This window comes from Oncorhynchus kisutch, linkage group LG11, assembly GCF_002021735.2.
Source record: "Oncorhynchus kisutch isolate 150728-3 linkage group LG11, Okis_V2, whole genome shotgun sequence".
Taxonomy (NCBI): Eukaryota; Metazoa; Chordata; class Actinopteri; order Salmoniformes; family Salmonidae; genus Oncorhynchus; species Oncorhynchus kisutch.
In genome coordinates, this window is record NC_034184.2 from 72,985,337 (window position 1) to 73,013,011 (window position 27,675).

General features: G+C 39.9%; 3 protein-coding genes across 16 annotated transcripts in view; 2 read left to right on the forward strand and 1 right to left on the reverse strand.

Annotated features, from left to right (window-relative positions):
* The window catches only part of LOC109899014 (receptor activity-modifying protein 3), a 34,168-nt gene extending 32,861 nt beyond the window's left edge, over window positions 1–1,307 (reverse strand). Inside the window, exon 1 of the mRNA XM_020494052.2 lies at window positions 977–1,307. Within this exon, the coding sequence (XP_020349641.1) occupies window positions 977–1,070 (94 nt within the window). The 5' untranslated portion in view covers window positions 1,071–1,307. The remainder of the gene's footprint in view (window positions 1–976) is intronic.
* Window positions 1,308–5,812: 4,505 nt separating this feature from the next.
* Window positions 5,813–17,074, forward strand: hus1 (HUS1 checkpoint clamp component). Of its 3 annotated transcripts, XM_020494377.2 has the most exons (9): window positions 5,814–6,003; window positions 6,753–6,880; window positions 14,040–14,216; window positions 15,052–15,159; window positions 15,330–15,404; window positions 15,635–15,734; window positions 15,885–16,013; window positions 16,193–16,256; window positions 16,431–17,074. In XM_020494377.2, the coding sequence occupies exons 1-8, from the start codon at window positions 5,952–5,954 to the stop codon at window positions 16,246–16,248; spliced, it is 825 nt and encodes a 274-aa protein (XP_020349966.1). In that variant the 5' UTR covers window positions 5,814–5,951; the 3' UTR covers window positions 16,249–16,256; window positions 16,431–17,074. The 3 variants fall into 3 exon arrangements, with proteins under 3 accessions (XP_031692140.1, XP_020349966.1, XP_020349965.1); XM_020494376.2 differs by lacking the exon at window positions 16,193–16,256 and having other exon boundaries at window positions 5,815–6,003; XM_031836280.1 differs by lacking the exons at window positions 6,753–6,880; window positions 16,193–16,256 and having other exon boundaries at window positions 5,813–6,003.
* A 9,229-nt stretch (window positions 17,075–26,303) lies between these two features.
* The window catches only part of LOC109899286 (LIM zinc-binding domain-containing Nebulette), a 111,590-nt gene continuing 110,218 nt past the window's right edge, over window positions 26,304–27,675 (forward strand). For 11 of the 12 annotated variants that reach the window (XM_031836281.1, XM_031836284.1, XM_031836282.1 and 8 more), the window contains exon 1: window positions 26,460–26,770. Coding sequence is in view for 1 of the 12 variants with exons in the window: in XM_020494374.2 (XP_020349963.1) it covers window positions 26,702–26,770 (69 nt within the window). In the remaining 11 variants the exon portion in view is untranslated. Of the gene's footprint in view, window positions 26,771–27,675 lie in introns of all 12 variants that reach the window. The other variant, XM_020494374.2, reaches the window with a different exon arrangement.

The window sequence follows — 27,675 nt, forward strand, 5'->3', positions numbered from 1 at the left end:
AGTGGGTATATGGAGGTGGGTTCCTGTCCAAGTCTCCCCCTGATGAGAGAACCAGAAAAAATCCTCCCCAAAGAAGAATTCATCTCATCACAGGGACAACAAAGTTTATCTTTGTAACATATGTTACAAATATAAACATGAATTTGTGGTAACTGAAAGATATTAATGATTGCTTGTCATTATAGACAATGGTATAGGCTGCATTTGCTCCTTTCAACATCCATCGTCATCATCCGCTAAAGAAAAATTTAAGATATATGACTTTCAAAATACAGAAATACAGCCGGTAGGATGCATTTAGCATCATATGATGTAAAACAGAACTTCCTTTGATGCAAAATCGATCATACCGGCTGTATTTCTGCATTATGAAAGTTATATATCTTGAAAACTTGATTGCTGACATGCAAAACATTTTGGGACTATATCAACAATGGACTAATGAAACAAATATCAAAATAACATTTTGGGGTGGAATTTTCCGTTAAAGAAATATTTTTTTAACAGCATACTGGTATGGAGCTTCTTATATTGTTTAATGAATTCTAATGGCATTTTATCATAGGCCAACAGTCATTTACATATCCACCAGGGTCAAGAGACAGATGGTGTTAGGTTGGCTATTAACTATAATTGATCAAATATATGATGAAATTATATGAAATTCATGAAGTGATTGATCAACATCCCTTTTATTTCATATTTATTATCAGCCTTTTTAAAGATGATAGGTCATGCAACTAAAATGTCTTATTGGCTACAGAATGAACAATGACAGCAGATTTCAATCAAAAGGATCTGAGAATTATTTTAATGCATTTTTCATTCATTTATTCCATGATATGAACCCATTTAAAATAGACGCAACATGCTAAAAAAATTGACTATTAAATCATTAAGAAATAATTTATTTTAATATTCTAGAAAACTATCATAGACTACATAATATGCTAATAAAATACCATAGAATACTCACCCAAAATTCCAACAAGTAGAAGTTTCAACACAGCCAAAGGATTTGTATCCATCACGTCGTGAATAAAGATCCCACACACACGATTCAGAAGCATTCAATGATATCTCAGGTGGGTGATGAATGTCTGTGGCAAACCATAATTATCCAAATTCACTGAAAGCACGCGCGGGCAAGTTCCTTCATGGTTCACGAGTCTGTCGTCACGCAAAATTGTCAGCCCGTGTTTGAAACTTCGAACTCCGCAACACCTCCTCAATTCTGGCTCCTATGATCAAACCTCCACATGTGCTTTCCTGCACATCTCGTTGTTAAAATGACTTCTGCGCTTCCTTGCATCCTTTCAGATGGAGGGTGGGAAGAAGGGAGGGAGAAAGGAGGAGAGAGAGGAAGGGAGAGGAAGGGGACGATCTATCTCATTCCATATGCTAGAAAGCATGACATTGGCAATTTAATATGAATGATATGATAACGATTTTATTCTATGACTCATTTACATTTTCTAATGGCTTTCTCGGCATTGTTGGGAAAGGTGGTTAAGTAAGCATTTAACTCTTAGTCCACACCTGCTGTTTACGAAGCATGTGACGAAAACAATTTGATTTGATTTGAAGAATAAGACATTGTAAGCTTTTATAAATGCGTTATAGATGATTACATTTCATTTTATGTAGGATTATTCATTCTTGTGCAATGTTTTTGAATGCTTTAATATTTATATACATGTCCATACATGAAAGTTATAAAGTACCACCTATACCTAAGGAAAAGTAGCCTAGTATAAAATAAAAACAACATTTTGCTTAGGGCCCCCAAAAGGCTCTGACTGCATGTGTGGGTATGGATGTGGGTACACAGACCCACAAGCCACTGTGGCCCCTCATGATGAGTTCCGATTTTTTTGTGTCCCCCACCCCCATCAAAGTGGCCCATCCCTGATCTAGGCCATCTTCTACAATATTATGCAAACATTTTAACCTGTCAAATGCTATAATTCAAAGTAATGCATGCAAGATTAAATCCATAGCTTATGTTGGGAATATCAAAAAAAGAAGTGCAGTATTATCATAAGGAGACGTATACTTGGATTACGGAGGAGGAATGAAGGGAAAAAGAGAGGCTGAGGAGGTCTAAGAGAGAGAGGGAGGAAGGGGGTGAGCTTGAACTTGTAAAGAATTTTATCATAGGCCAACAGTCATTTACATATCCACCAGGGTCAAGAGACAGATGGTGTTAGGTTGGCTATTAACTATAATTGATCAAATATATGATGAAATTATATGAAATTCATGAAGTGATTGATCAACATCCCTTTTATTTCATATTTATTATCAGCCTTTTTAAAGATGATAGGTCATGCAACTAAAATGTCTTATTGGCTACAGAATGAACAATGACAGCAGATTTCAATCAAAAGGATCTGAGAATTATTTTAATGCATTTTTCATTCATTTATTCCATGATATGAACCCATTTAAAACAGACGCAACATGCTAAAAAAATAGACTATTAAATCATTAAGAAATCATTTATTTTAATATTCTAGAAAACTATCATAGACTACATAATATGCTAATAAAATACCATAGAATATCAAAAAAAGAAGTGCAGTATTATCATAAGGAGACGTATACTTGGATTACAGAGGAGGAATGAAGGGAAAAAGAGAGGCTGAGGAGGTCTAAGAGAGAGAGGGAGGAAGGGGGTGAGCTTGAACTTGTAAAGAATTTAGGAAAAAAGGGAGATGGTTTGTTGAATAAGAATGGTAGAAAGTGTAAGAAGAGTATGCCGGATCTAAGACAGGAGGAGAAATGGAAGTGAACGAGGGTAAAGTATCGGAGGTGAAGGTGAGGTGAAGTTCTCGGAGCCCAAGGCCTAGGATACAGATGAGTCTTTGACAATAGGAGTGAAAATTCTTGGAAAAAGTGGACCCTTGCCTTTTGGCCGGACAATTTGTACTTTAAGGGATGGAAACAGAGTTAGGTGCTGTGAAATCGGTGAAGGTTACCCGAAGTGGTTTTGTGATCATTGTTTCTGTTGGTCAGAGGGAACAGGCGCTCTGTATCAAACGGCTGGGGACAAGAGATGCGAAACGTTTTGCTCTCAAGAAAAGGGTACCATTGAAAGAAGTGATTACTAGGGTAGCGGTAAATGTGAAAGTGGACCAATGAAGAGGACCAATGTGATGCTCCTTGTTTGGTGCAACAGACAGGGTGGCGAGTGGAGAAACAAAAAAGGATAATTCTCTATTCTTTTGAGTTCTGATGTTGAGTCTTTGTCCGACAAAGTGATGTTAGGATATATCAGTTATCAAGTTGTCAAGGGGCGGCAGGTAGCCTAGTGGTTAGAGCGTTGGACTAGTAACCAAAAGGTTGCACGATTGAATCCCCGAGCTGACAAGGTAAACATCTGTCATTCTGCCCATGAACAAGACAGTTAAACCAGTGTTCCTAGGCCGTCATTGAAAATAAGAGTTTGTTCTTAACTGACTTGCCTAGTTAAATAAAGGTGAAAAGTACAAGCTTTTGTACTGAATACATTTAGTTGTCACGGGTGTCAAGCTTATAGGCATGTGGCATCTGTGTGGAGGAGGGAGGTTCCTAGGTGTGAGAAGTGTGCAGAAGGGCATGAGACAAAGGTACAGTTTACATACACTTAGGTTGGAATCATTAAAACTCATTTTTCAACCACTCCACAAATTTCTTGTTAACAAACAAGTCGGTTAGGACATCTACTTTGTGCATGACACAAGTAATTTTTCCAACAATTGTTTACAGACAGATTATTTCACTTATAATTCACTGTATCACAATTCCAGTGGGTCAGAAGTTTACAGACACTAAGTTGACTGTGCCTTTAAACAGCTTAGAAAATTCCAGAAAATGTCATGGCTTTACAAGCTTCTGATAGGCTAATTGAAATAATTTTAGTCAATTGGAGGTGTACCTGTGGATGTATTTCAAGGCATACCTTCAAACTCAGTGCCTATTTGCTTGACATCATGGGAAAATCAAAAGAAATCAGCCAAGACCTTAGAAAACAATTGTAGACCTCCACAGGTTTGGTTCATCCTTGGGAGCAATTTCCAAACGCCTGAAGGTACCATGTTCATCTGTGCAAACAATAGTACGCAAGTATAAACACCATGGGACCACGCGCCGTCATACCGCTCAGGAAGGATACGCGTTCTGTCTCCTAGAGATGAACGTACTTTGGTGAGAAAAGTGCAAATCAATCCCAGAACAACAGCAGAGGACCTTGTGAAGATGCTGGAGGAAACAGGTACAAAAGTATCTATATCCACAGTAAAACGAGTCCTATAACAACATAACTTGAAAGGCCACTCAGCAAGAAAGAAGCCACTGCTCCAAAACCATCATAAAAAAGACAGACTACGGTTTGCAACTACACATGCAACTACACATCTGGTCTGATGAAACAAAAATAGAACTGTTTGAACATAATGACCAGCGTTATGTTTGGAGGAAAAAGGGGGATGCTTACAAGACGAAGAACACCATCCCAACCGTGAAGCACGGGGGTGGCAGCATCATGTTGTGGGAGTGCTTTGCTGCTGGAGGGACTGGTGCACTTCACAAAATAGATGGCATGATGAAGAGGGAAAATTATGTGGATATATTGAAGCAACATCTCAAGACATCAGTCAGGAAGTTAAAGCTTGGTCGCAAATGGGTCTTCCCAAATGGACAATGACCACAAGCATACTTCCAAAGTTGTGGCAAAATGGCTTAAGGACAACAAAGTCATGGTATTGGAGTGGCCATCACTAAGCCCTAACCTCAACCCTATAGAAAATTTGTGGGCAGAACTGAAAAATTGTGTGTGAGCAAGGAGGCCTACAAACCTGACTCAGTTACACCAGCTCTGTCAGGAAGAATGAGCCAAAATTCGCCCAACTTATTATGGGAAGCTTGTGGAAGGCTACCCAAATTGTTTGACCCAAGTTAAACAATTTAAAGGCAATGCTATCAACTAGTAATTGAGTGTATGTGAACTTCTTTCCCACTGGGAATATGATGAAGGAAATAAAAATGTTACTATTATTCTGACATTTCACATTCATAAAATAAAGTGCTGATCCTAACTGACCTAAGACAGGGAATGTTTACTATGATTAAGTGTCAGGAATTGTGAAAAACTGAGTTTAAATGTATTTGGCTAAGGTGTATGTAAACTTCCGACTTCAACTGTATGTGTAGCATTTGGGAAAGAAGCGGTATGTGCTAATTGTAGGGGTGCTCACGGGGCTGGGGATCAGAAATGTCTGATGAGAGGCAAGTTGAGGTTACCAGGGTTAGAGTAGTGCAGAAGTTGTCATATACTGAGGTAGTTAAGAAGTAGAGGAAGATGGGTGAAGGGGGAGAGATACTGAGAGGAGTGGTGTGAGTAGTAGATCTGAACCAGTACAGAGGGATAGGCCAACAAGTGATATATGCTTCAGTAAGTTTGGATTTTTAGTGTTTACAGCAATGGTTATCAACTGTACTGCAAATCGCAGAAAATATAGGTTGTGGTGGCAGCTGCAGAGAAGTATTTTGGTGTACGAGATTTGACGTCAGAAGAGTTACATTGTGTGTTGAGTGGTGGTGTCCCGTCCTTTCAGGCTGTTGGCCTGAGATAAAACTAGATAGATTTAGTGGAGTAGGGTGGTGGGTTTTTAATTAGTTTTTTTTTCCAATCAAAGTATAAGGGGCTTATACTCCAGTCTAGTTGATGGCAGTAGTGCAACATTTATTGGATGCCAACCGCCGTTAAATCTCATCGAAGAAGAAGAAACGTCTCAATGCAGACAAATGAAATAGGAACTGAAAAGGAAAAACACTTGTTTCCCAGGGAAAGTATAACAGGGCTGTGTCATTGGCGCGCGGGCCAAATTGAACGTCACAACAACGCTTTTTGCTCTAAGCTACTCCCTAAAGACAATATTAGATTTTTGTCAGTGAAAATAAAATTGATCATGAAGTTCCGAGCAAAAATGATTGATGTTGGTTGCCTTAACCATTTCACACGTAAGTCTAACGTTAATACTATAATGATGCTCTTGTGTAGCTAGCTAGTATTAAGCATTCATTGCTAGCTAGCTAATAACGTTAGCAGCTAGACTAACAATTTGAGCAAGGTCCTTCTCTAGGCTTCACATGAAGTTGAACAATTATACCAACTACTGTTACTTGCTAGCAAGCGTGTTTCACTTGCAAGAGAAAATATATGGTTGGTGCGGGTGCTGTCTGCAAAGAAGTTGGCTGTTTACTAAACTAGCCCAAAGACACTGATACAAAGATTTGTATAACTAACGTTAAACCTCATCGTTCTAACTGTTCTAAACCTCCGATACTGATAAAACACAACGTTTGCCAAAGAGGATATACCATGACCAAACTCTCTGACTCGGTTTTGGTTATATGGGATACGGCCTTTGTCAGAATGGACTTTTCGTGATAGAACACTTACGCAGTAGGTTAGGTGAATTAACGTAGCAGGAAAGGGTAATTGTGTTCAGGTTGGGGAAAGGGTTAACGTTAGTTAAATGCAGCGGTGGAAAAAATCCTTTGCTCAACGAGACGATATTTTGAAGATGACCTCGCGACTTGAGAGATTGCATGTTTATCAATTGAACCCTGAACCGACCAAGAGGTAAACAGGCAACTTCTATGCTTAAGGACAGGGTTAGAGATGGACAGAACCCCTCGTGAATTTTCTCTTGCGAGTCGAACATGCAACACTTCGTAGCATTTTACATTTAACTTCTCCCCATCAGGTGTGGTGAATACCATCTCTAAACTAACGAAGACATGCATCCTGCGACTTACTCCAAACAACCTATATTTTGTACTGTCTGGTAAGGTAGCCAGCGGAGGAGTCGGCATGTGGTGTGAATTATCTCAGGTACATGCCCATGCAATACAATATGTCTATTTCTACCAATGAGTTGTACTTTGATAGCTCACACAATTATGTTTTTAATACTCTCAATTGTTATATGTAGGCCTATGGATTATGAATTGTACACTGTTGCCCATTATTTTAAATTTGGCATGTGAATGGAGCAGAACAGAAACTCCAGGGAGAGGTCAGTCTGTCTGTTTCCATTATATGAAAAAAAACTATTTTCCGAAAGTGAAATACTTCGTCTCTTCTCTAACATGTCGGTTCGGCATTCCGGAACAGTCCCACTCCAATCAAATCAAATTGTTTTTGTCACATTCTCCGAATACAACCTTGTCGTGAAATGCTTACTTTACAAGCCCTTAACCAGCAATACAGTTTTAGGAAAATAAGAGTTAAAGTATTTACTAAATAAACTAAAGTTAATAAAATACAAGAGTAACAATAACAAGGCTATATACAGGTGGTACCGGTACCAAGTCAATGTGCGGGGGTACAGGTTGGGGTAATGACCATGCAAGATCAGAGGACCCATGCCAAATCTTTTCAGTCTCCTAGATGCTGGACTTCTAGGCAGATTTCCTCTGTCCAGTGTCTGTTCTTTTGCCCATCTTAATCTTTTCTTTTTATTGGCCAGTCTGAGATATGGCTTTTTCCTTGCAACTCTGCCTAGAAGGCCAGCATCCCAGAGTCGCCTCTTCACTGTTGACGTTGAGACTGGTGTTTTGCATGTACAATTTAATGAAGCTGCCAGTTGAGGACTTGTGAGGCGTATGTTTTTCAAACTAGAAACACTAATGTACTTGTCCTCTTGCTCAATTGTGCACTGGGGCCTCCCACTCATCTTTCTATTCTGGTTAGAGCCAGTTTGTGCTGTTCTGTGAAGGGAGTAGTACACAGCGTTGTACGAGATCTTCAGTTTCTTGGCAATTTCTTCCATGGAATAGCCATCATTTCTTAGAACAAGAATAGACTGACGAATTTCAGAAGACATTTCTTTGTTTCTGGCCATTTTGAGCCTGTAATCGAACCCACAAATGCTGATGCTCCAGATACTCAACTAGTCTAAAGAAGTCCAGTTTTATTGCGTCTTTAATCAGAACAACAGTTTTCAGCTATGCTAACATAATTGCAAAAGGGTTTTCTAATGATCAATTAGCCTTTTAAAATGAAACATTTGGATTAGCTAACACAACGTGCCATTGGAACACAGGAGTGATGGTTGCTGATAATGGGCCTCTGCACGCCTATGTAGATATTCCATAAAAAAATCTGCCATTTCCAGCTACAATAGTCATTCACAACATTAACAATGTCTACACTGTATTTCTGATAAATTTGATGTCATTTTAAAGGACCAACATTTTGCTTTTCTTTCAAAAACAAAGACATTTCTAAGTGACCCCAAACTTTTGAATGGTAGTGTATATAAATGGTAGATTATCGTACAAGCCACAAGAAGGTCTGATTTCATTATTACTGAAATAGGATCCAAGTGGTATATATAAAGATCCAGTCCGTTAAAAAAATTGGAGGCCTCTTACACTTCAGTGTTGTGATGCAAAAATTCTAGCTAAATGCTTGGCGCATAGAATTAAAAAGGCATTGTCAGATATTATTCATCTGAATCAGACATGTATGATACATTGGAGGTAAAATAAGACAAGTACTGTAAACAATAGAAAACTATGACATATTGGGGAACCTGGCCTGGTTTTCATAGCTGATTTTGAATAAATCAAATCAAATCAAATTTATTTATATAGCCCTTCGTACATCAACTGATATCCCAAAGTGCTGTACAGAAACCCAGCCCAAAACCCCAAACAGCAAGCAATGCAGGTGTAGAAGCACGGTGGCTAGGAAAAACTCCCTAGAAAGGCCAATACCTAGGAAGAAACCTAGAGAGGAACCAGGCTATGTGGGGTGGCCAGTCCTCTTCTGGCTGTGCCGGGTGGAGATTATAACAGAACATGGTCAAGATGTTCAATGTTCATAAATGACCAGCATGGTCGAATAATAATAAGGCAGAACAGTTGAAACTAGAGCAGCAGCACAGTCAGGTGGAAGTTGAAACTGGAGCAGCAGCATGGCCAGGTAGACTGGGGACAGCAAGGAGTCATCATGTCAGGTAGTCCTGGGGCATGGTCCTAGGGCTCAGGTCAGTTGAAACTGGAACAGCAGCATGGCCAGGTGGACTGGGGACAGCAAGGAGTCATCATGTCAGGTAGTCCTGGGGCATGGTCCTAGGGCTCAGGTCCTCCGAGAGAGAGAAAGAAAGAGAGAAGGAGAGAATTAGAGAACGCACACTTAGATTCACACAGGACACTGAATAGGACAGGAGAAGTACTCCAGATATAACAAACTGACCCCAGCCCCCCGACACATAAACTACTGCAGCATAAATACTGGAGGCTGAGACAGGAGGGGTCAGGAGACACTGTGGCCCCATCCGAGGACACCCCAGGACAGGGCCAAACAGGAAGGATATAACCCCACCCACTTTGCCAAAGCACAGCCCCCACACCACTAGAGGGATATCAGATAAATAGACATGCCGAATAGGCTTTTGATAAAGTACGACTGGAGTTTATATATACATGCCTGGAATATTTCAATTTTGTAGAATCTCTTAGAAAATGGGTTAAAGTTATGTATAGTAACCCTAGGTGTAAAATAGTAAATAATGTCTACTTCTCAGAAAGTTTTAAATTGTCAAGAGGAGTAAAACAAGGTTGTCCACTATCGGCATGTCTATTTATTATTGCCATTGAAATGTTAGCTTTTAAAATTAGATCCAACAATAATATTAAGGGATTTGAAATCCGTGGCTTAAAAACAAAGGTGTCATTGTACGCTGATGATTCATGCTTTATTTTAAAACCACCATTAGAATCCCTCCACAGCCTCAGAGGGTCTATGATCTACTTTTTCTAACCTCTCTGGATTAAAACCAAATTATGATGTGTACTATATTACATATTAGATCACCAAAAAAATGCTACTTTTACATTACCGTGTAGTTTACCAATAAAATGGTCTGATGTGGATATAGTCAGGTTAACATATCCCGAAAGACATGATCTCACTCCAATACATTTTAATAGAAAGTTAGCAAAAAATAGATAAGGCTACCATGGAAAGGAAAATACCTGTCTATTTGTGGAAAAAACGCCCTGATCAAATCTTTAGTCATATCACAGTTTACCTATTTGCTTATGGTTTTGCCTACACCTAGTGAAATTATTTTTAAATAATATGAACCCAAAATATTCAATTTTATTTGGAATGACAAGCCAGACAAAATGGCCTATTTATATAACGATTATGAATTCAGAGGGCAGAAATTATTAAATATTAAAGCATTAGACCTCTCACTAAAGGCATCGGTCATACAAAAGTTATACTTAAATCCAAAATGGTTCTCTAGTAAATTACTAAGAATCTCAACCCATGTTCAAAAATTGCCTTTTTTCCGTTATTCAGATTACAACTGCTCACTTTCGGTTATTTGAAAATGAAATCATCTCCAAAATATTGTTATTTTTTAAACAACCCTTAGAAAGTTGGTTACAATTTCAGTTTAATCTACCTGAAAATCAGAACAAATAATACAACAAATATTGTGGTTAAACTCGAATATACAAATTGATTAAAAAATATATATTTTTCAATATAATGTTTAAAAAAGGTAATATCTCTGTAAATTATATCATAAATAGGACTGGTGGAGTTATGTCACACATGCAGCTAACACAGATATATGGAAATGTCTGCTCTACCCAAAATTACAACCAACTAATTACAGCATTACCACAAAAATGGACAAGACAAGTGGAAGGGGGAAAAAGTAAGGAACTTGTCTGTCGGCCCTGCATTAAAGACCAAAAATTGTTAAAGAAAATTGTGATAAATAAAAATCTATGTACCAATTTCATTTCAGGTCCAAAAAATTGATAGCTGTGCCATATAAATTGCAAAATAGTTGGAAGAGATTTTCGATGTACCGATTCCATAGCACATGGTTTATGAATTGACACGCAAAACAACGCCGGACTCAAAACTTCACATTTTTAATGTTAAATTATTATACAAAATTCTTGCAACCAATAGAATGTTATATTTACGAGGGATACAATCTTCCCAGCTCTGCAGATTTTGCTGCGAGGAGGCAAAGTCATTAGATCATTTATTTTGATACTGTCCATGTGTAGCTCGTTTTTGGTCACAGGTACAGGAATGGCTGAAGTACTGCAACATTTACCTAGAACTAACGCTGCAGATAGCAATACTAGGTGATTTGAAAAGTCATAGTCAATCGATCAATAATATAATTATTATTTTAGAAAAAAATTGTATCTTTAATTTACAGTCTGTAGAAGCTATGAGAATAGAAAAGTTCAGTACTTTTGGGAAGTATCACAGCACAGTTGAAAAATATATGACAAATAGAAATCCAAAATGGATGTTGATAAGAGATAGATGGGAGGGGTTGAATGGCGCTGAAGGATGGGACTAATAACATGATGACAAATGTAAAACATACGGGGTCTGTAAAATGTATATAGGTTCAGAAATTTTGTGAAATTGCACAGTTACAAATAGAAATCAACCTGAATGGACATCAGAAGTAGAGGAAGTCCAGGACTAAAAACAAACAAATTATAACGATTGTAAAATAGACTGTAAAATAAACTAAAGGTAGAAGCCTAATAAGTGTTATTGTTTATTAGTTAACTCCAATTGGAGGAGGGGTGGTAGAGTTTGCGGGGAATAATAAAGGTATATTTAAAATAAAATAAAAGGTGTGTGTGCGTAAGATCAGTCAACCTGGAACATTTCAAGAACTTTGAAAGTTTCTTCAAGTGCAGTCGCAAAAACCATCAAGCGCGATGATGAAACTGGCTCATGTGGACCGCCACAGGAAAGGAAGAGGAAGACCCAGAGTTACCTCTGCCGCAGAGGATAAGTACATTAGTTACCAGCCTCAGAAATTGCAGCTCAAATAAATGCTTAACTGAGTTCAAGTAACAGACACATCTCAACATCAGCTGTTCAGGGGAGACTGTGTGAATCAGGCCTTCATCGTCGAATTGTTGCAAAGATACCACTACTGAAGGACACCAATAATAAGAAGAGATGAGCAATGGACATTAGACCGGCGGAAATCTGTTCTTTGGTCTGATGAGTCCAAATTTGAGATTTTTGTTGTAAGACGCAGAGTAGGTAAATGCATCGCCACCTGTGTGGTTCTCCTGTGAAGCATGGAAGAGGAGGTGTGGGGGTGCTTTGCTGGTGACACTGTGATTTATTTAGAATTCAAGGCACACTTAACCAGCATGGCAACCACAGCTTTCTACAGCGATACGCCATCCTATCTGGTTTGCGCTTAGTTGGACTATTATTGTTTTTTCAACAGGACAATGACCCAAAACACACCTCCAGCCTGTGTAAGGGCTATTTGACCAAGAAGGAGAGTGCTAGTGCTGCATCAGATGACCTGGCCTCCACAATCACCCGACCTCAACCCAATTGAAATGGTTTGGGATGAGTTGGACCGCAGAGTGAAGGAATAGCAGCCAAAAGGTGCTCAGCACATGTGGGAACTCCTTCAAGCCTGTTGGAAAAGCATTCCTCATGAAGCAGAACGGGTGTTGCTCTCATGCATGCCTAAATGTCCCTTGCCACTAGGAGCGCCGCCACTGGATGAGCATTTTCTTGTTTGCTAATGAACTTATACAGCTCGTTGGGTGCAGTCTTAGTGCCAGCATCGGTTTGTGGTGGTAAATACACAGCTCTGAAAAATATAGATGGAAACTCTCTTAGTGTGGTCTACAGCTTATCATGAGGCGAGCAAAACCTTGAGAGTTCCTTAATATTAGATTTTGCGCACCAGCTGTTATTGACAAACAGACCACCACCCCTTTGTCTTATCGGAGGCAGCTGTTCTGTCTTGCCGATGCACAGAATACCCAGCCAACTGTATATTATCCATGTCGTTCATATCAAATCAAATTGTATTGGTCACATACACGTGTGGCATAGACTAAGATACAGTAGAATATTATAGAATACAGTATAAACATATGAGATGAGTAATGCAAGATATGTAAACATTATTAAAGTGACTCGTGTTCCATTTAAGTGGCCAGTGATTTCAAGTCTATGTATATAGGCAGCACCCTCTATGTGCTTGTGGTGGCTATTTAACAGTCTGATGGCCTTGAGATAGAAGCTGTTTTTCAGTCCAAGGTTTCTCAGTCCAAGCTTTGATGCGCCTGTACTAACCTCGCCTTCTGGATAATAGCATGGTGAACAGGCAGTGGCTCGGGGTCTTTTTGGCCTTCCTGCAACAGCGGTCGCTGTAGGTGTCCTGGAGAGCAGGTAGTTTGCCCCCGGTGATGCGTTGGGCAGAATGCACCACCCTCTGCAGGGTCCTGCGGTTGCAGAAGGTGCAGTTACTGTACCAAGTGGTGATGCAGCCCAACAGGATGCTCTCAATTGTGCATCTGTAAAAGTTTGTGAGGGTTTTAGGTGCCTCGACTCGGTGAAACATAAGATATTAGTTTTTAATATCCCGTTGTTAGGATAGTCTTGAACAAAGCTCATCCAGTTCATTCTCCAATCATTACAAGTCAGAATGTTGAAATGGTGATAACTTCATTTTAACTCACTTGACCGGTTGTCTGCTGATTTTTTTCCTTATGTTGGAGGTACTCTGGGACAAAATATCCACAGGGAAGCGTTATCAACCTGCTGGTCTGTATATCGATTTATCGCACGCGACAAACACTTGCACGATATGGCTGAGCGTAACCAAACCACAGACAGAACATTGTCCCACGCAATTAGCTGGCAAATTTCACAACCACTTCCAGCTGATTACGAGGAAACGTGCTTTGGTCAACTACGTTCGGTTACATTCGGCTAAATTCAAACCTCAGAACCTACTGGCGATGCAAAAAGTCAGGTAAACACTTTCCTGTGGATACCCCATCTCTACCTCCTAACAGCAAAACTAACAGCATGGATAACCTGTAAAGTAACTCTAAATATAATTTTATTCAACATTCTGGCTTGTAAGAGACTCTTGTGTTCACTGGTGTCTGCTCTATACTTATCCAACAAGCCATTCTCTATTTGTGTTGTATTTGACCAGGCCAACTTCTTTGATGAGTATCAGCTGGAAGGTGTGGCGCCTGACGCTAATGAGATCTGCCTAGAGGTGACCCCCGAAAACCTTTCCAGGGCTCTGAGAACCTCTCAGAATGCCAAGTGTGTGAAGATCAAACTGACCAAGAAGCACTGTCCTTGTCTCACTCTCGTTGCAGAACTGGTAAGGGCTACAGCAATTATATCCAATGTGTCTGCTTCAGGGGAAAACTGTCAACACTCACCGGGCTGTGTTGATTATGATGTGTAATTCTGTTGACTATATTGTCCATGTTTGTAAGTGACTACTTTGACATGCCAAGCAGTCGGTATGTAACACTTTTCTAACAAACAGGTTTATGCTTAACACCTATAAATGAAACTGTCTTAACCCCCCTAAAAGCAAGATGTTTGTGGTGTTGGGTTCTAATTCTCAGAGTAAAACACTCAACGGACATTATGAAAGCTTAACCAAGTTTATTCTTCCCAGAGGATCAATACAGCTGTATTAGACAAAAACGTTTTCACACAAGCACTGATATTTAGCTGTTTAACCTCCTACTCATCTGTACAAACATTGTTCTTTACTGCTAGGCAGGACACTAGTTATACGGCCATAAAGTTTTATTTCTCCCTTAAGGTGACCTGACCTGACCTCAACCCCTTTCCATCACTAATCCATGGCTCTCTCCGCTTATCAATGCCTGCCACATGTGATCGCTTCCCTGCACTCAACACATTCAAAGCTTAATTGCACACACTACATACCTTCTGTCTATAACCATTCAATTCTGGTGTAGACCCTCTAAACCTCAGCACTCCATCAGTGACATGAATAAGTATATTTTCATATTCTCAGAACCCAGCAGTGGCAAAGAACATTTCTCCAGGTAGGAAATAACTTTGAGAGGAACCAAACTTCATAGACGCAGCTCATTCTCCTGGCTGGCTGGCTAGAAGTTTGGATACGTCAGAAGTTCAGTCATTTTATCTTTCCCTGCCCTCTTCTTCCTTGTTAGCCAACACTTTCCAGCGTCAGTCGTGTTGTCACCCATGACATCCCGGTGGACGTGATACCCAGAAGGCTTTGGCACGACTTCAAAGAGCCCAGAATGCCAGACTTTGACGTGAGTACCAGAGCCACTCTAGCCTGGATCCCAGTCTCGTTCTGCCGAAGCCGACTAAAGCAGAACCAGACTGGCATCCAGGCAAGTCCTCTAAAATAATGCCAGTTTAACACGTCAGGTGTACTGTTATTTAATTTGTTCTAATGATAACTATATCTAATGCTTTTCAGGTGAGCATATATTTGCCTCCACTGAAAACTATGAAAAATGTTGTGGATCGAATGAAGAATCTCTCGAACTTTCTGGTAAGAGACTGTTTACTATGAGCTCAGATAATTTTACACATGCCCCCAACATACTATGATATATTTGTTAAAATATCTTCAGTGTATGTTTAATCTTTTAAATATAAAGGAAAACATTGTTTGGAAGTCACCGGTATGTCATAATGTCCTTTTAAAGTAACATAAAATAGAGCTGTTTGTAGATTGGATTATTAGCTTTCAATACAAAGTCGCGGTGCCCTCTGTCCTAGGTGATGGAGGCCAACCTGAATGGAGAGATGAACCTGAAGATTGAAACTGACCTGGTGTCTGTCACCACCCACTTCAAAGACCTGGGTAATCCTCCCTGGGGTAGGTGCATCCCCTTTACTTGTGTCGTGTGCATTAAGGCACACCGTAGCAAAACCTTTTTGAAAAAACTCATGTTAGCCATGGCAACAAACTGGAGCCTGTCTCAGGGCTTTTACTAATTTCAGTCTCGTCTCTCTTGGCCCCCCTCAGGTGACGATGGTTCTCAGGGGCGCAGTCAGAGCAGGGACCCTGAGGTCATGGCCCACACCCGCGTGGACATCCGCAAGCTGCAACAGTTCCTCATGGGCCAGCAGGTCAACCCCAGCAAGGCAATGTGCAGTGAGTCAACTCTCATGGACTTTTTACTAATATTAACCATATTGACCAATCAATCAGCTCCTCTAATTTCAACGTCACCAACCCTGGTCCCAAAGACCCACAAGGTGATGCAGGCTTTTGTTCCAGCCCTAAAGTAACAGATTTTCCGCACAAAACGTGCATACCATGTATCTCTTTAGGACCAGGGTCGGTGAAGATTGGACTATGCCATCTGATGACAGACAGAGAGCCTTGACTGTACCAGTGAGTTACTGTTGCATCTTCTGTGATGCTTTATCAGATTCATCACTATATTATGAGTAGTGATGTGGACATGAATTGAATTGTGTGAGTGAGGGAAAACAATTGTTAAGACTGAGTCATAAGAAAGATCCACTGATTGCAGATCACTGATGAGCATTCTATTATTCCCACCAGATATTGTCCACAAGAGGATCATTCATTTGATTCTGCTACATGAAGACGTGTCTCTGCAATACTTCATCCCAGCGGTGGCCTAGCAAGACAAACGTTGTCTAACACAAAAGTCAGCTGAGAAGGTTTGTTTTCTTCAGGATCAAATTGGCCATCCCTCCTACTGAAGGGCTAGTGTGTAGGTATGCTTTTGATTCAACCCAATCGTAACACACCTCGTTCAGCTAATCTAGGTGCTAATGAGCAGTAGAATCAGGTGTGCTAGCTAAGGGTTGGAGAGAAAGCTTGCAGGAGGGTAGCTCTCCAGGAGGAGGGATGGGTGATCCTAGACTACACATTCCATTCATTTGAGAAGCTTGTAAATCAACACTGCCGTCATGTACTTCCAAAAGTGTAACTTATTCTCAGTGGAATTTCATCTTTAAAATGTAAAAGGTGTACACTTAGACCTCGAACAAAGTTTGTATATTATAGTTTAGTATTTTATTTAATACGCTTACAAATCTCAAGGCCTTAAATGTATTGTCTTTGTATGTTGCTACTGTATTGCTGTACATAGTTTAATAATTCCACTCAAGATGTAGCTACACGCTCAGCCTTCATGCATTGTATGTACTGTTAATAAAACATGTTTTATTTTATTGTTAGAACACTTGTGTTATTTGTAGTGAAAAATGTGTTCAAGTCATTGCATATAGTAATATAGAGGTAGATTGAAGGATAAGGACACTTAAATGACCCCTTGCAAAAGATGTGCTACCAGTCTACAATGCATGGTATCTTGTAATAGCATAGGCATAGTTTGTCGGCAGTTAGGTTGTGTTCGATAGTGCAACAAATTAAATAACCACAGGATTATTTTGCAAAGGAAATCATTTTTGTCTTTTTTTGGGTCCCTAGATTCATTTGAATATGACTATTGTTGTTTTTAGATGGATGCGTACATAGTTGGTGCTAGACACACAGAAGGACCTTAGAAATACACACAGAGATTACTGGAAAATGGGAAATGCTTGTTTTTTATTTATTTTATTTAACCAGGTAGGCCATTTGAGAACAAGTTCTCATTTACAACTGCGACCTGGCCACGATAAGGAAAAGCAGTGCGACAAAAACAACAAGAGTTATGCATGGTATAAAGAAACGCAGTAAATAATACAATAGAAAAATCTATATACAGTGTGTGCAAATGAGGTATGGCAATAAATAGGCCAATAGTGGCAAAGTAATTACAATTTAGCAATTTACACAGGAGTGATATAACATACGCTAACCCCATTCCTTACAAATGTGAGTGAGTTTATGTTATGTGCAGATGAGGATGTGCAAGTAGAAATACTGGAAAAAAAATATGGGGATGAGGTAGGTTGTTGGTTGGATGGGCTATTTACAGATGGGCTGTGTACAGCTGCAGCGATCAGTATCTTGTATGCTTTTCTAATGCTATTTAATGTGTTTGGATAGTGGTAACATAAGAATGTTTGCCAAGCAAAAAGGTAGCCAAAGTCTACAGTGGGAGAGTGCAGAGAAGAAACCAGAATTTCTTAAACTGACTGAACCAATCAAGTGTAATTTCTACTGAGTTCGGACCAACCAGGAAAACTTTTTTGTTTTGTTGCACATTATTAAGATGGTAGTTATTTATATGGTAGCATGGATTCGATGCTTTGGGTGATAGTTTGTGATTATACATTTCTCACGTAGTGTGCAGAATATCGTATATTAATGTAATATATCCACGCTTTGAGTGAAATACTGTTTATTGCAGGTAATTTAGAAATGTGCATTCACAACTGTACGGACGCGGTGTACGCTGGGAATTATTCTGAATATTCATGATTCCATAAAACAAGAGTTCATTGGACAGTAAATATTAGTGAAATCCGAGTTGTGTTTCGTTAGTTGGGTTGTCATATATTGCTTTTGGTCTAGTTATATTTTGTTAGATTGAGTTCAGGCAAATATTTTTGTATAATGGTTAGAGGGTTGGACTAGTAACCGGAAGGTTGCAAGTTCAAACCCACGAGCTGACAAGGTACAAATCTGTCGTTCTGCCCCTGAACAGGCAGTTAACCCACTGTTCCTAGGCCGTCATTGAAAATAAGAATTTGTTCTTAACTGACTTGCCTAGTTAAATAAAGGTCAAATAAAAATAAAATAGTTACAACTAGAAAGTATTACAAGATGTGTGATAATAGATATGTGTATATGCAAGTTACGAGAAACACATCTTCTGTTTTCCAAAAGACTAGTCAAGTTGTGTAGTGAGCAGGTTGGGGTCACAAATGTGGACTCTACGTAACTGACTGAACATTATGAATCGTTTGTACCCACTACAATCGGACCAGTCAATTGCTGTTCATAGCGCAATACGTATTTATATAGACATGAACAAATATAGTTTTTAATCATGGTTAGTGACATTGTAGAAACCTTATACGAAAACATGTGTTCCACCATTGCAGTTAGTATAATGATTGCTCGCTGAAATAGATGCAATATTTTGAGAAATATTTGTTATGTTATTTGTAGAAATTGGTAGTGCATTATGGGATATCTCAAAAAGCTGAAACCTCATTATTGTGTTGAATCTAATAGCAGGACAGACTGAACCAGTAAAATTAATTCCCTGATTTTTACGACACTATTTCCGAGACACGCAAATAGGAAGATGCTGTAATTTTAACTATTGAACGACACGTTAAGACTGACGTATACAATGTATCAGTCGCAATGATTTTACCATTATTAGCCACTCGGGGGCGCACCACATCCGTGATATTTATGGAGAACATCATCTCTACCGTCTCTGAACCTGGCATTGCTATCATGGGCTACAGTGCCGTGTAATGAGTGCTGAGCAGTGGTGGAAAAAGTACCCAATTGTCATACTTGAGTAAAATTAAATATACCATAATAGAAAATGACAAAAGTAAAAGTCACCCAGTAAACAAGTCAAAAAGTATTTGGTTTAAAATACTCAAGTACAAAAGGTAAATGTAATTGCAAAAATATACTTAGTAAAATTATAAATCATTTCAAATGTATTATATTAAGCAAACCAGACTGCACCATTTTCTTTTTTTCATATTTTTTCATTTAAGGGCAACATTCTCCAACATTCGGACATAATTTACAAAGCACGTGTGCTTCGTAAAGTATAGATAACCAAAAAAAACGACTAAAGTAGTACTTAAAATTATATTTACTTAAGTACTTTTACACCAGTGGTGATGAGTCAAATTACAAATTAAAGTCTTAGGGACAGACGGCTTAAAATAATATAGGGATAGACTTTTGCTTTGTCTTGATTTTAAATTGGCTATAAAAAAAAAATCTAAGTAGACAGTTCTGCTTCTGACATCTTGAATGCCTAGGGATACTGCTGCTCTGGTCTGGCCTCTTAATGCACTCACCAAACAATTGAAACAAGTGCAGCCTGTTACAATCAATAGACCAATTAAAAAGAAGTCAGAGACATGACCTCCTCTACTGGGAAGCTAAAGACATGAGCTCCTCTAATTTGAACAAAAGTCCAATTTTGGGGGGGGGGTCTCTTAATATTGATAGTTTGACAAAGACTCCCGCCGATAGCAAGACACATTAATCTCACCGGAGAAAGCATCCGAGCCAGCAAAACGGCACCCCTATGTCTCAGTATGTGTAGATGGTTGGTAGAGTTTCTTTATAACATGTACAGGGTCGCAAATGTATTTTCGTGGTACAGTGGCCTTTTTTAAGCTCCAACAGTGCAGGTCAAAGAGAAGTAAATTAAACAATGCCTATTCAGCAGCTTAATGGCCTGGGGGTAGAAGCTATTAGCCATTCTTTCCGGGTTTTTTTCCATGATGCTCCTGTACTGCCCGTGTCTGAGTGATAGAAGCGGAGAGAACAGGCATTCCTGTTCATATGCATTCCTTTTGTCCAGGTGGGTGAGGGCAGTGTGCATTGCAATGGTGTTTACATCTTCCGTGGATCTGTCAGGGCGGAAGGTGAATTGGAGAGGGTCGGGGAGGGAGGAGATGATGTGATTTTTGATTAGCCTCTCGAACCACAGCATGATGACGGAAGTGAGTGCTAGTCGTTCAGTTACTTTCCCTCTTTTGGGCAGGAGAATGATAGTGGATATCTTGAACCAGGTGGGGATAACGGCCTGAGCTAGTGAGAGTTTGAAAACACGACAACTTGCCGATCTGCTCATGCTCCGTGGGCGCGGCTATGGACGCCGTCTGGTCAGGCAGCCTTGCGAGGGTTAATAGGTTTCAATGACTTTACATACGTCCTCCGTGGAGACCGCAAGCACATAGCCCTCGTTGTCCTCAGCCCATGTATCTTATTCTGTCTGGCCAAAAAGAGTATGACACAGGATTTATAGAGCTGTTGTTGTGCAGGCTATGTGGGCGGAGCTATAGTTCATGACTAACTTGCAATCATATGAACAAAAACTCTAGGATGGGACCCTTTGATCTTCTTCTTCCCACTGAATGTGTTATGTAAGGCTGCCAGTCTCTTTCTCTTTACACAAATGAACATGTGAAATGTTGTGCCTGTGCTGATACAGTTGTGATGCTGGTCTACAGATTAACGATCGCCACTCAGTTGGAAACAATGATTATGATTGTGAATTATGAGCATTTTTAAATGAAAAGATTGCAAAGAGAATGTTTTTTAAATTAAATATTGTGAAGATAATTGATGCAAAGATAACCGTTCATATGATGCTTGGTATTTGACACAACATAAACAAGTCACAACGTGCTTCGTTTTAGTGGCCTTTGACAACAATTGTAGCCTATCCATCAGCTTTAAACAGTGCTTTAATTAAATAATTAAGCTTGTGTTGCATTTCATTTGCTTAGTCTGGTCTCTCTCCTTCCCATCTCTCTCTCTCTGTGACTGGCAAAACAAGGGAAACTGCTGATGCACAACCAAATTTCGAACGTACACATTGTGTATTCAACTATTCTAACTCTCAACAGTAAATTGAGACCCTGGTCATGTCCGAATACCCGTACTTGCATCCTAAATAGTATTCGATTTGAGTATGCGGAAGAATAACGTGTTATACTATGTGATATTTCGAAAATTGAGTATACTTTAAACGCCTGACTGTTGCACTAATTTCAGCTTTGACAACCGCTGATCAATTAGATATATAAAATAATGAATTTGGCCTTTACTACCGCATAGAAATGCACTGAACAACACATTCGTAGATGGCAACAAAAAAATAGTACACAAATGTAGAATAAGGAATAAGGTTTTGAAGTGTCTGTCCTATATCTAGGAGATATAAGAAAGCTCACACATTTAATCCCTTATATTTGTTGGCACAAACTAACTACCTCCATACTTCCATTAGTTTGTATGGGTTGCCTTCAGACGTGTCACTTGTGGGGGTCGTGTTCATGATAATCTCCCCTTTCCATAGAGTCGTGATAATGGATTTTAGGCCAAACCGTTTGGACACTGCAGACAGGCAGGCAGGGACCTGAGAGACTGAAAAAAAGCTTCTATCTCAAGGTCATCAGACTGTTAAACAGCCATCACTAACATTGAGTGGCAGCTGCCAACATACTGACTCAACTCCAGCCACTGGAAAAATGTATGTAATAAATGTATCACTAGCCACAATTAAACAATGCCACTTAATAAAACGTTTACATAGCCTACATTACTCATCTCATATGTATATACTGTACTCTATACCATCTACTGCATCTTGCCATCTTGATGTAATGTATCACTAGCCACTTTAAACAATGCCACTTTATATCATGTTTACATACCCTACATTTCTCATCTCATATGTCCAGTGCCTTGCGAAAGTATTCGGCCCCCTTGAACTTTGCGACCTTTTGCCACATTTCAGGCTTTAAACATAAAGATATAAAACTGTATTTTTTTGTGAAGAATCAACAACAAGTGGGACACAATCATGAAGTGGAACGACATTTATTGGATATTTCAAACTTTTTTAACAAATCAAAAACTGAAAAATTGGGCGTGCAAAATTATTCAGCCCCTTTACTTTCAGTGCAGCAAACTCTCTCCAGAAGTTCAGTGAGGATCTCTGAATGATCCAATGTTGACCTAAATGACTAATGATGATAAATACAATCCACCTGTGTGTAATCAAGTCTCCGTATAAATGCACCTGCACTGTGATAGTCTCAGAGGTCCGTTAAAAGCGCAGAGAGCATCATGAAGAACAAGGAACACACCAAGCAGGTCCGAGATACTGTTGTGAAGAAGTTTAAAGCCGTATTTGGATACAAAAATATTTCCCAAGCTTTAAACATCCCAAGGAGCACTGTGCAAGCGATAATATTGAAATGGAAGGAGTATCAGACCACTGCAAATCTACCAAGACCTGGCCGTCCCTCTAAACTTTCAGCTCATACAAGGAGAAGACTGATCAGAGATGCAGCCAAGAGGCCCATGATCACTCTGGATGAACTGCAGAGATCTACAGCTGAGGTGGGAGACTCTGTCCATAGGACAACAATCAGTCGTATATTGCACAAATCTGGCCTTTATGGAAGAGTGGCAAGAAGAAAGCCATTTCTTAAAGATATCCATAAAAAGTGTTGTTTAAAGTTTGCCACAAGCCACCTGGGAGACACACCAAACATGTGGAAGAAGGTGCTCTGGTCAGATGAAACCAAAATTGAACTTTTTGGAAACAATGCAAAACGTTATGTTTGGCGTAAAAGCAACACAGCTCATCACCCTCAACACACCATCCCCACTGTCAAACATGGTGGTGGCAGCATCATGGTTTGGGCCTGCTTTTCTTCAGCAGGGACAGGGAAGATGGTTAAAATTGATGGGAAGATGGATGGAGCCAAATACAGGACCATTCTGGAAGAAAACCTGATGGAGTCTGCAAAAGACCTGAGACTGGGACGGAGATTTGTCTTCCAACAAGATAATGATCCAAAACATAAATCAAAATCTACAATGGAATGGTTCAAAAATAAACATATCCAGGTGTTAGAATGGCCAAGTCAAAGTCCAGACCTGAATCCAATCGAGAATCTGTGGAAAGAACTGAAAACTGCTGTTCACAAATGCTCTCCATCCAACCTCACTGAGCTCGAGCTGTTTTGCAAGGAGGAATTGGAAAAAATTTCAGTCTCTCGATGTGCAAAACTGATAGAGACATACCCAAAGCGACTTACAGCTGTAATCGCAGCAAAAGGTGGCGCTACAAAGTATTACAGTTTTATATCTTTATGTTTGAAGCCTGAAATGTGGCAAAAGGTCGCAAAGTTCAAGGGTGCCGAATACTTTCGCAAGGCACTGTATATACTGTACTCTATACCATCCACTGCATCTTGCCTATGCCGTTCTATACCATCACTCATTCATACATTTTTTTATGTACATATTCTTATTCATTCCTTTACACTTGTAAAGGTAGTTGTTGTGAAATTGTTAGGTTAGATTACTCGTTGGATATTACTGCAATGACGGAATTAGAAACACAAGCATTTCGCTACACTCGCATTAACATCTGCTAACCATGTGTATGTGACAAAACCGATTTTCAGGATGGCATAGACATAGGCGGTGAGGTGGATTGAGACGTAGCCCAAAAACTGATATCTCTAGCTTAAACTGGCATATTTTGTATTATGTTTTTTACCCCCAATTTCGTGGTATCCAATTGTTTTAGTAGCTACTATCTTGTCTCATCGCTACAACTCCCGTACGGGCTCGGGAGAGACGGAGGTTGAAAGTCATGCGTCCTCCGATACACAACCCAACCAAGCCGCACTGCTTCTTAACACAGCGCACATCCAACCCGGAAGCCAGCCGCACCAATGTGTCGGAGGAAACACTGTGCACCTGGTAACCTTGGTTAGCGCGCAGTGCGCCTGGCCCGCCACAGGAGTCGCTGGTGCGTGATGAGACAAGGACATCCCTACCGGCCAAGACCTCCCTAACGACGCTAGGCCAATTGTGAGTCATCCCACGGACCTCCCGGTCGCGGCCGGTTACAACAGAGCCTGGACGCCAACCCAGAGTCTCTGATGGCACAGCTGGCGTTGCAGTACAGCGCCCTTAACCACTGCGCCACGCGGGAGGCCCAAACTGGTGTATTTTTATGGAGATTTTTAAAATTATGTTACTTAGATTGACGCATGGGTGCGTCAATAGACTCTTAAGGATTTTAACCATATTACACATTTGAAAAACTGAACCAAACCATATTAAAGGGGATACTTAGTCAGTTGTGCAACTGAATGCATTCAACCCTAAATGTGTCTTCTTCTGAATCAGAGAGGAGCATGGGGCTGCCTTAATCAACGTCTGCGGCTCGTGTTGTTGTTGGGGGTTAACTGCCTTGCTCAAGGGCAGAACGGCAGATTTTTCCACCTTACCTGCTCGGTTATTGGCCCAATGCTCTTAACCGCCAGGCTACCTGCCGATTTTGAATAATGCAATAATTCACAAGCATGTGCAGACATAAAGGGTTTATTTTCTCGTCTGTATGCTGCTACACTCATTACATTTTAGCTTCAGGACAAAAGCACTAACAGCATGTTGCTAACAGCATGTCTTCATCAAGTAACGTTAGCCTATAAAAAATGAACAGTTAGACCTACTACCCCTCTCATACGAATATAAAAGTACAGTAAGCCTAACTTACAACATTACAGCAAGTCAGGCTTCATTTTATCAATGCCTTGCAAATCATTCAGCCTATATGTGGTAAAATCAATTGGTATAGTATATAAGTGAATTCACTGGGGAGTTGCAACAAGCTGTTTTATATGAAAGTTTATACCTGCCACCCCCAAAAATGTATACATTGAAATGCCTCATGATTTGTCGACGCATGTACAATTAATCTGTGCCTTAGTCTGATCAACTGCAGCCTATAACAACCACAGCTGCAGGTAGCCTAAATTCCTTCTGATCCGATCTGGGCCTGGTCAGGGGAAACAAAGCAATAACATCATGTATTTATAGCCTAAAATATGTACTTATAGACTAATATAAGCACATTTATTTGTGTTCTGAGAAAATGTGAATGTGGTCAAATTTGGTTTATATTCAAACTTTGAGTGATTACATAGGCCTTTTGAATCCAAAATGACTGAATGGAATTAATCATTCAACACAATAGTGATGACATACTGTACGAACAACTTTTTAATTACAGATACAAAGGTCTACATGTAAGTGTTACAATATAATTCATACACTATCTATACAAAAGTATGTGGACACTTCAAATGAGTGCATTCGGGTATTTCAGCCACACCCGTTGCTAACAGGTGTATAAAATCGAGCAAACAGCCATGCAATCTGATTAGACAAACATTGGCTGTAGAATGACCTTACTGAAGAGCTTAGTGACTTTCAACGTGCCACCGTCATAGGATGACACCTTTCCAACACGTCAGTTCATCAAATTTATGCCTTGCTAGAGTTGCCCCGGTCAACTGTAAGTGCTGTTATATGTGAAGTGGAAATGTCTAGGAGCAACAACGGCTCAGCCGCGGAGTGGTAGGCCACACAAGCTTACAGAATGGGACCGCCGAGTGCTGAAGTGCATAGCACGTAAAATTAATCTGTCCTCGTTTGCAACACTCACTACCGTGTTCCAAACTGCCCCTGAAAGCAACAGCCTTTCAAATTAGAGAGGTGTTAAACAATGGAAGTGTTCATGAATTTACCTGCAAAAAAGCAGAGAACCATTTACACAGGTTATGTGATCTGTGAAAATGCCTGAATCATGACTAGGTCTTTAGGTGTATTCTAATTTGCAGTGTTTTTTTAATCCCCTATGCTTTTCAGATGTAGGCAAAAAGAAGCAGGCATGTTAAATGAATGGGATTTTGGTCTAAAGGATATCTCTCTCCGTCTCTCTGTCTTTCTCTCTCCATCCATCCCCATTTCGCTCTGTCTCTCTCTCTCTCTCGCTCGCTCGCTCTTTACGAATGCACGAACATCATGTGGTCCTGGCTTGGCGCTGTCGTCTCGTTTCTGAATCAAACAGCTTGGATCGTGGTAGGTGCTGTGTCACACAAGCAGCCACAGTTTACGTCTGTGCAATTTTAATGCGGCATCCACTCAGGACAGCATAGTGACTGTGCGAACGTACTTGCGAGACACACCACTCAGAGAGAGACGCGCTACTTTATTTTTACCGACTTGACCTCGGGATATGATACAGAGCTGTTGCCAGGTTTTGAACCACTATTGCGCACGAATATATTGGATTTATTGTCGTGTGGAATAAAGACGCATATTTGAAAATGAACCCGCCGTGCGCGCGCTGTGGGAAAATTGTCTATCCGACAGAGAAAGTCAACTGCCTTGATAAGGTCAGATCACAATTTTAGGCAGTTGTCTATATCAGAATTGACTGCGCTGTATTTCAGGAGTCTGTTGGTAGATTTTTAAACTTAAACTTCAAACTTATCTTTGGCCACATAGCCTAATGTCACAAAAGAGTGAGTGCACTGCTACACACAAGACCAGATTATGCCAAAGTTTATAGGTGTATTATAGTAGCCTATCTATTGTAGCATGCACTCTAAGAAAAAATCGTTCCAACAGGGTTCTTTGGCTTTCCCAATTGAATAACCCTTTTGGGTTCTTCAAGGGGTTCTCCTATGGGGACAGCCAAACAACCCTTTTAGCTTATGATAGGTTATAGATAGAAAAAAAAGTTGCTATGAGTGTAGGCCTATGAATCATATTGACATGACAAGGGGACGGAATAGCCTGCAAGTTTAGCCTTTATCCCCTGAAGGACATAGGCTATTCAGATTTGCTCAATATGGAATGACTGTGGAATTTTCTTGAGTGTGATCTTTTCTTTTCACTAGATCAAAATATGAATGCTGATTTATGGTGGAATATAATAATACTAGTTCATGATCGTTTAATAGTGCCTTTGTATTATTGATGTCTAAATCAGACCTAGGTCTATACTAGGCTACAATTACTACTACTACTACTACTACAGGTTAATTGTAAAAAGGTAACTTAGAAGTGAGCATCTTATGTCTGCTAAACCAACGCTATAGCTTTTATCTTGACCACTCAGCTCTGGGCCCTGCGTTTCCTGCAGGCCTACCCATTATCTAAACCACAAACCCTGGTCCTGCTTTATGGCCATATGGTATCAATGTGGCCCACTTTCTAAGGACATCACACATTACATCACATCATGCACAAGCAATCAAACGGAACACATCATGGACATTGACTACTTTCTGTCACC

Excerpts from the sequence above, each read along its gene's own strand:
- hus1 (XM_020494376.2), top strand. The coding sequence starts at position 5,952 with ATGAAGTTCCGAGCAAAAATGATTGATGTTGGTTGCCTTAACCATTTC. Across the intron at positions 15,405-15,634 it reads AGAATCTCTCGAACTTTCTG|GTGATGGAGGCCAACCTGAA; the intron begins GTAAGAGACTGT and ends CCTCTGTCCTAG. Across the intron at positions 16,014-16,430 it reads CCCCAGCAAGGCAATGTGCA|ATATTGTCCACAAGAGGATC; the intron begins GTGAGTCAACTC and ends TATTCCCACCAG.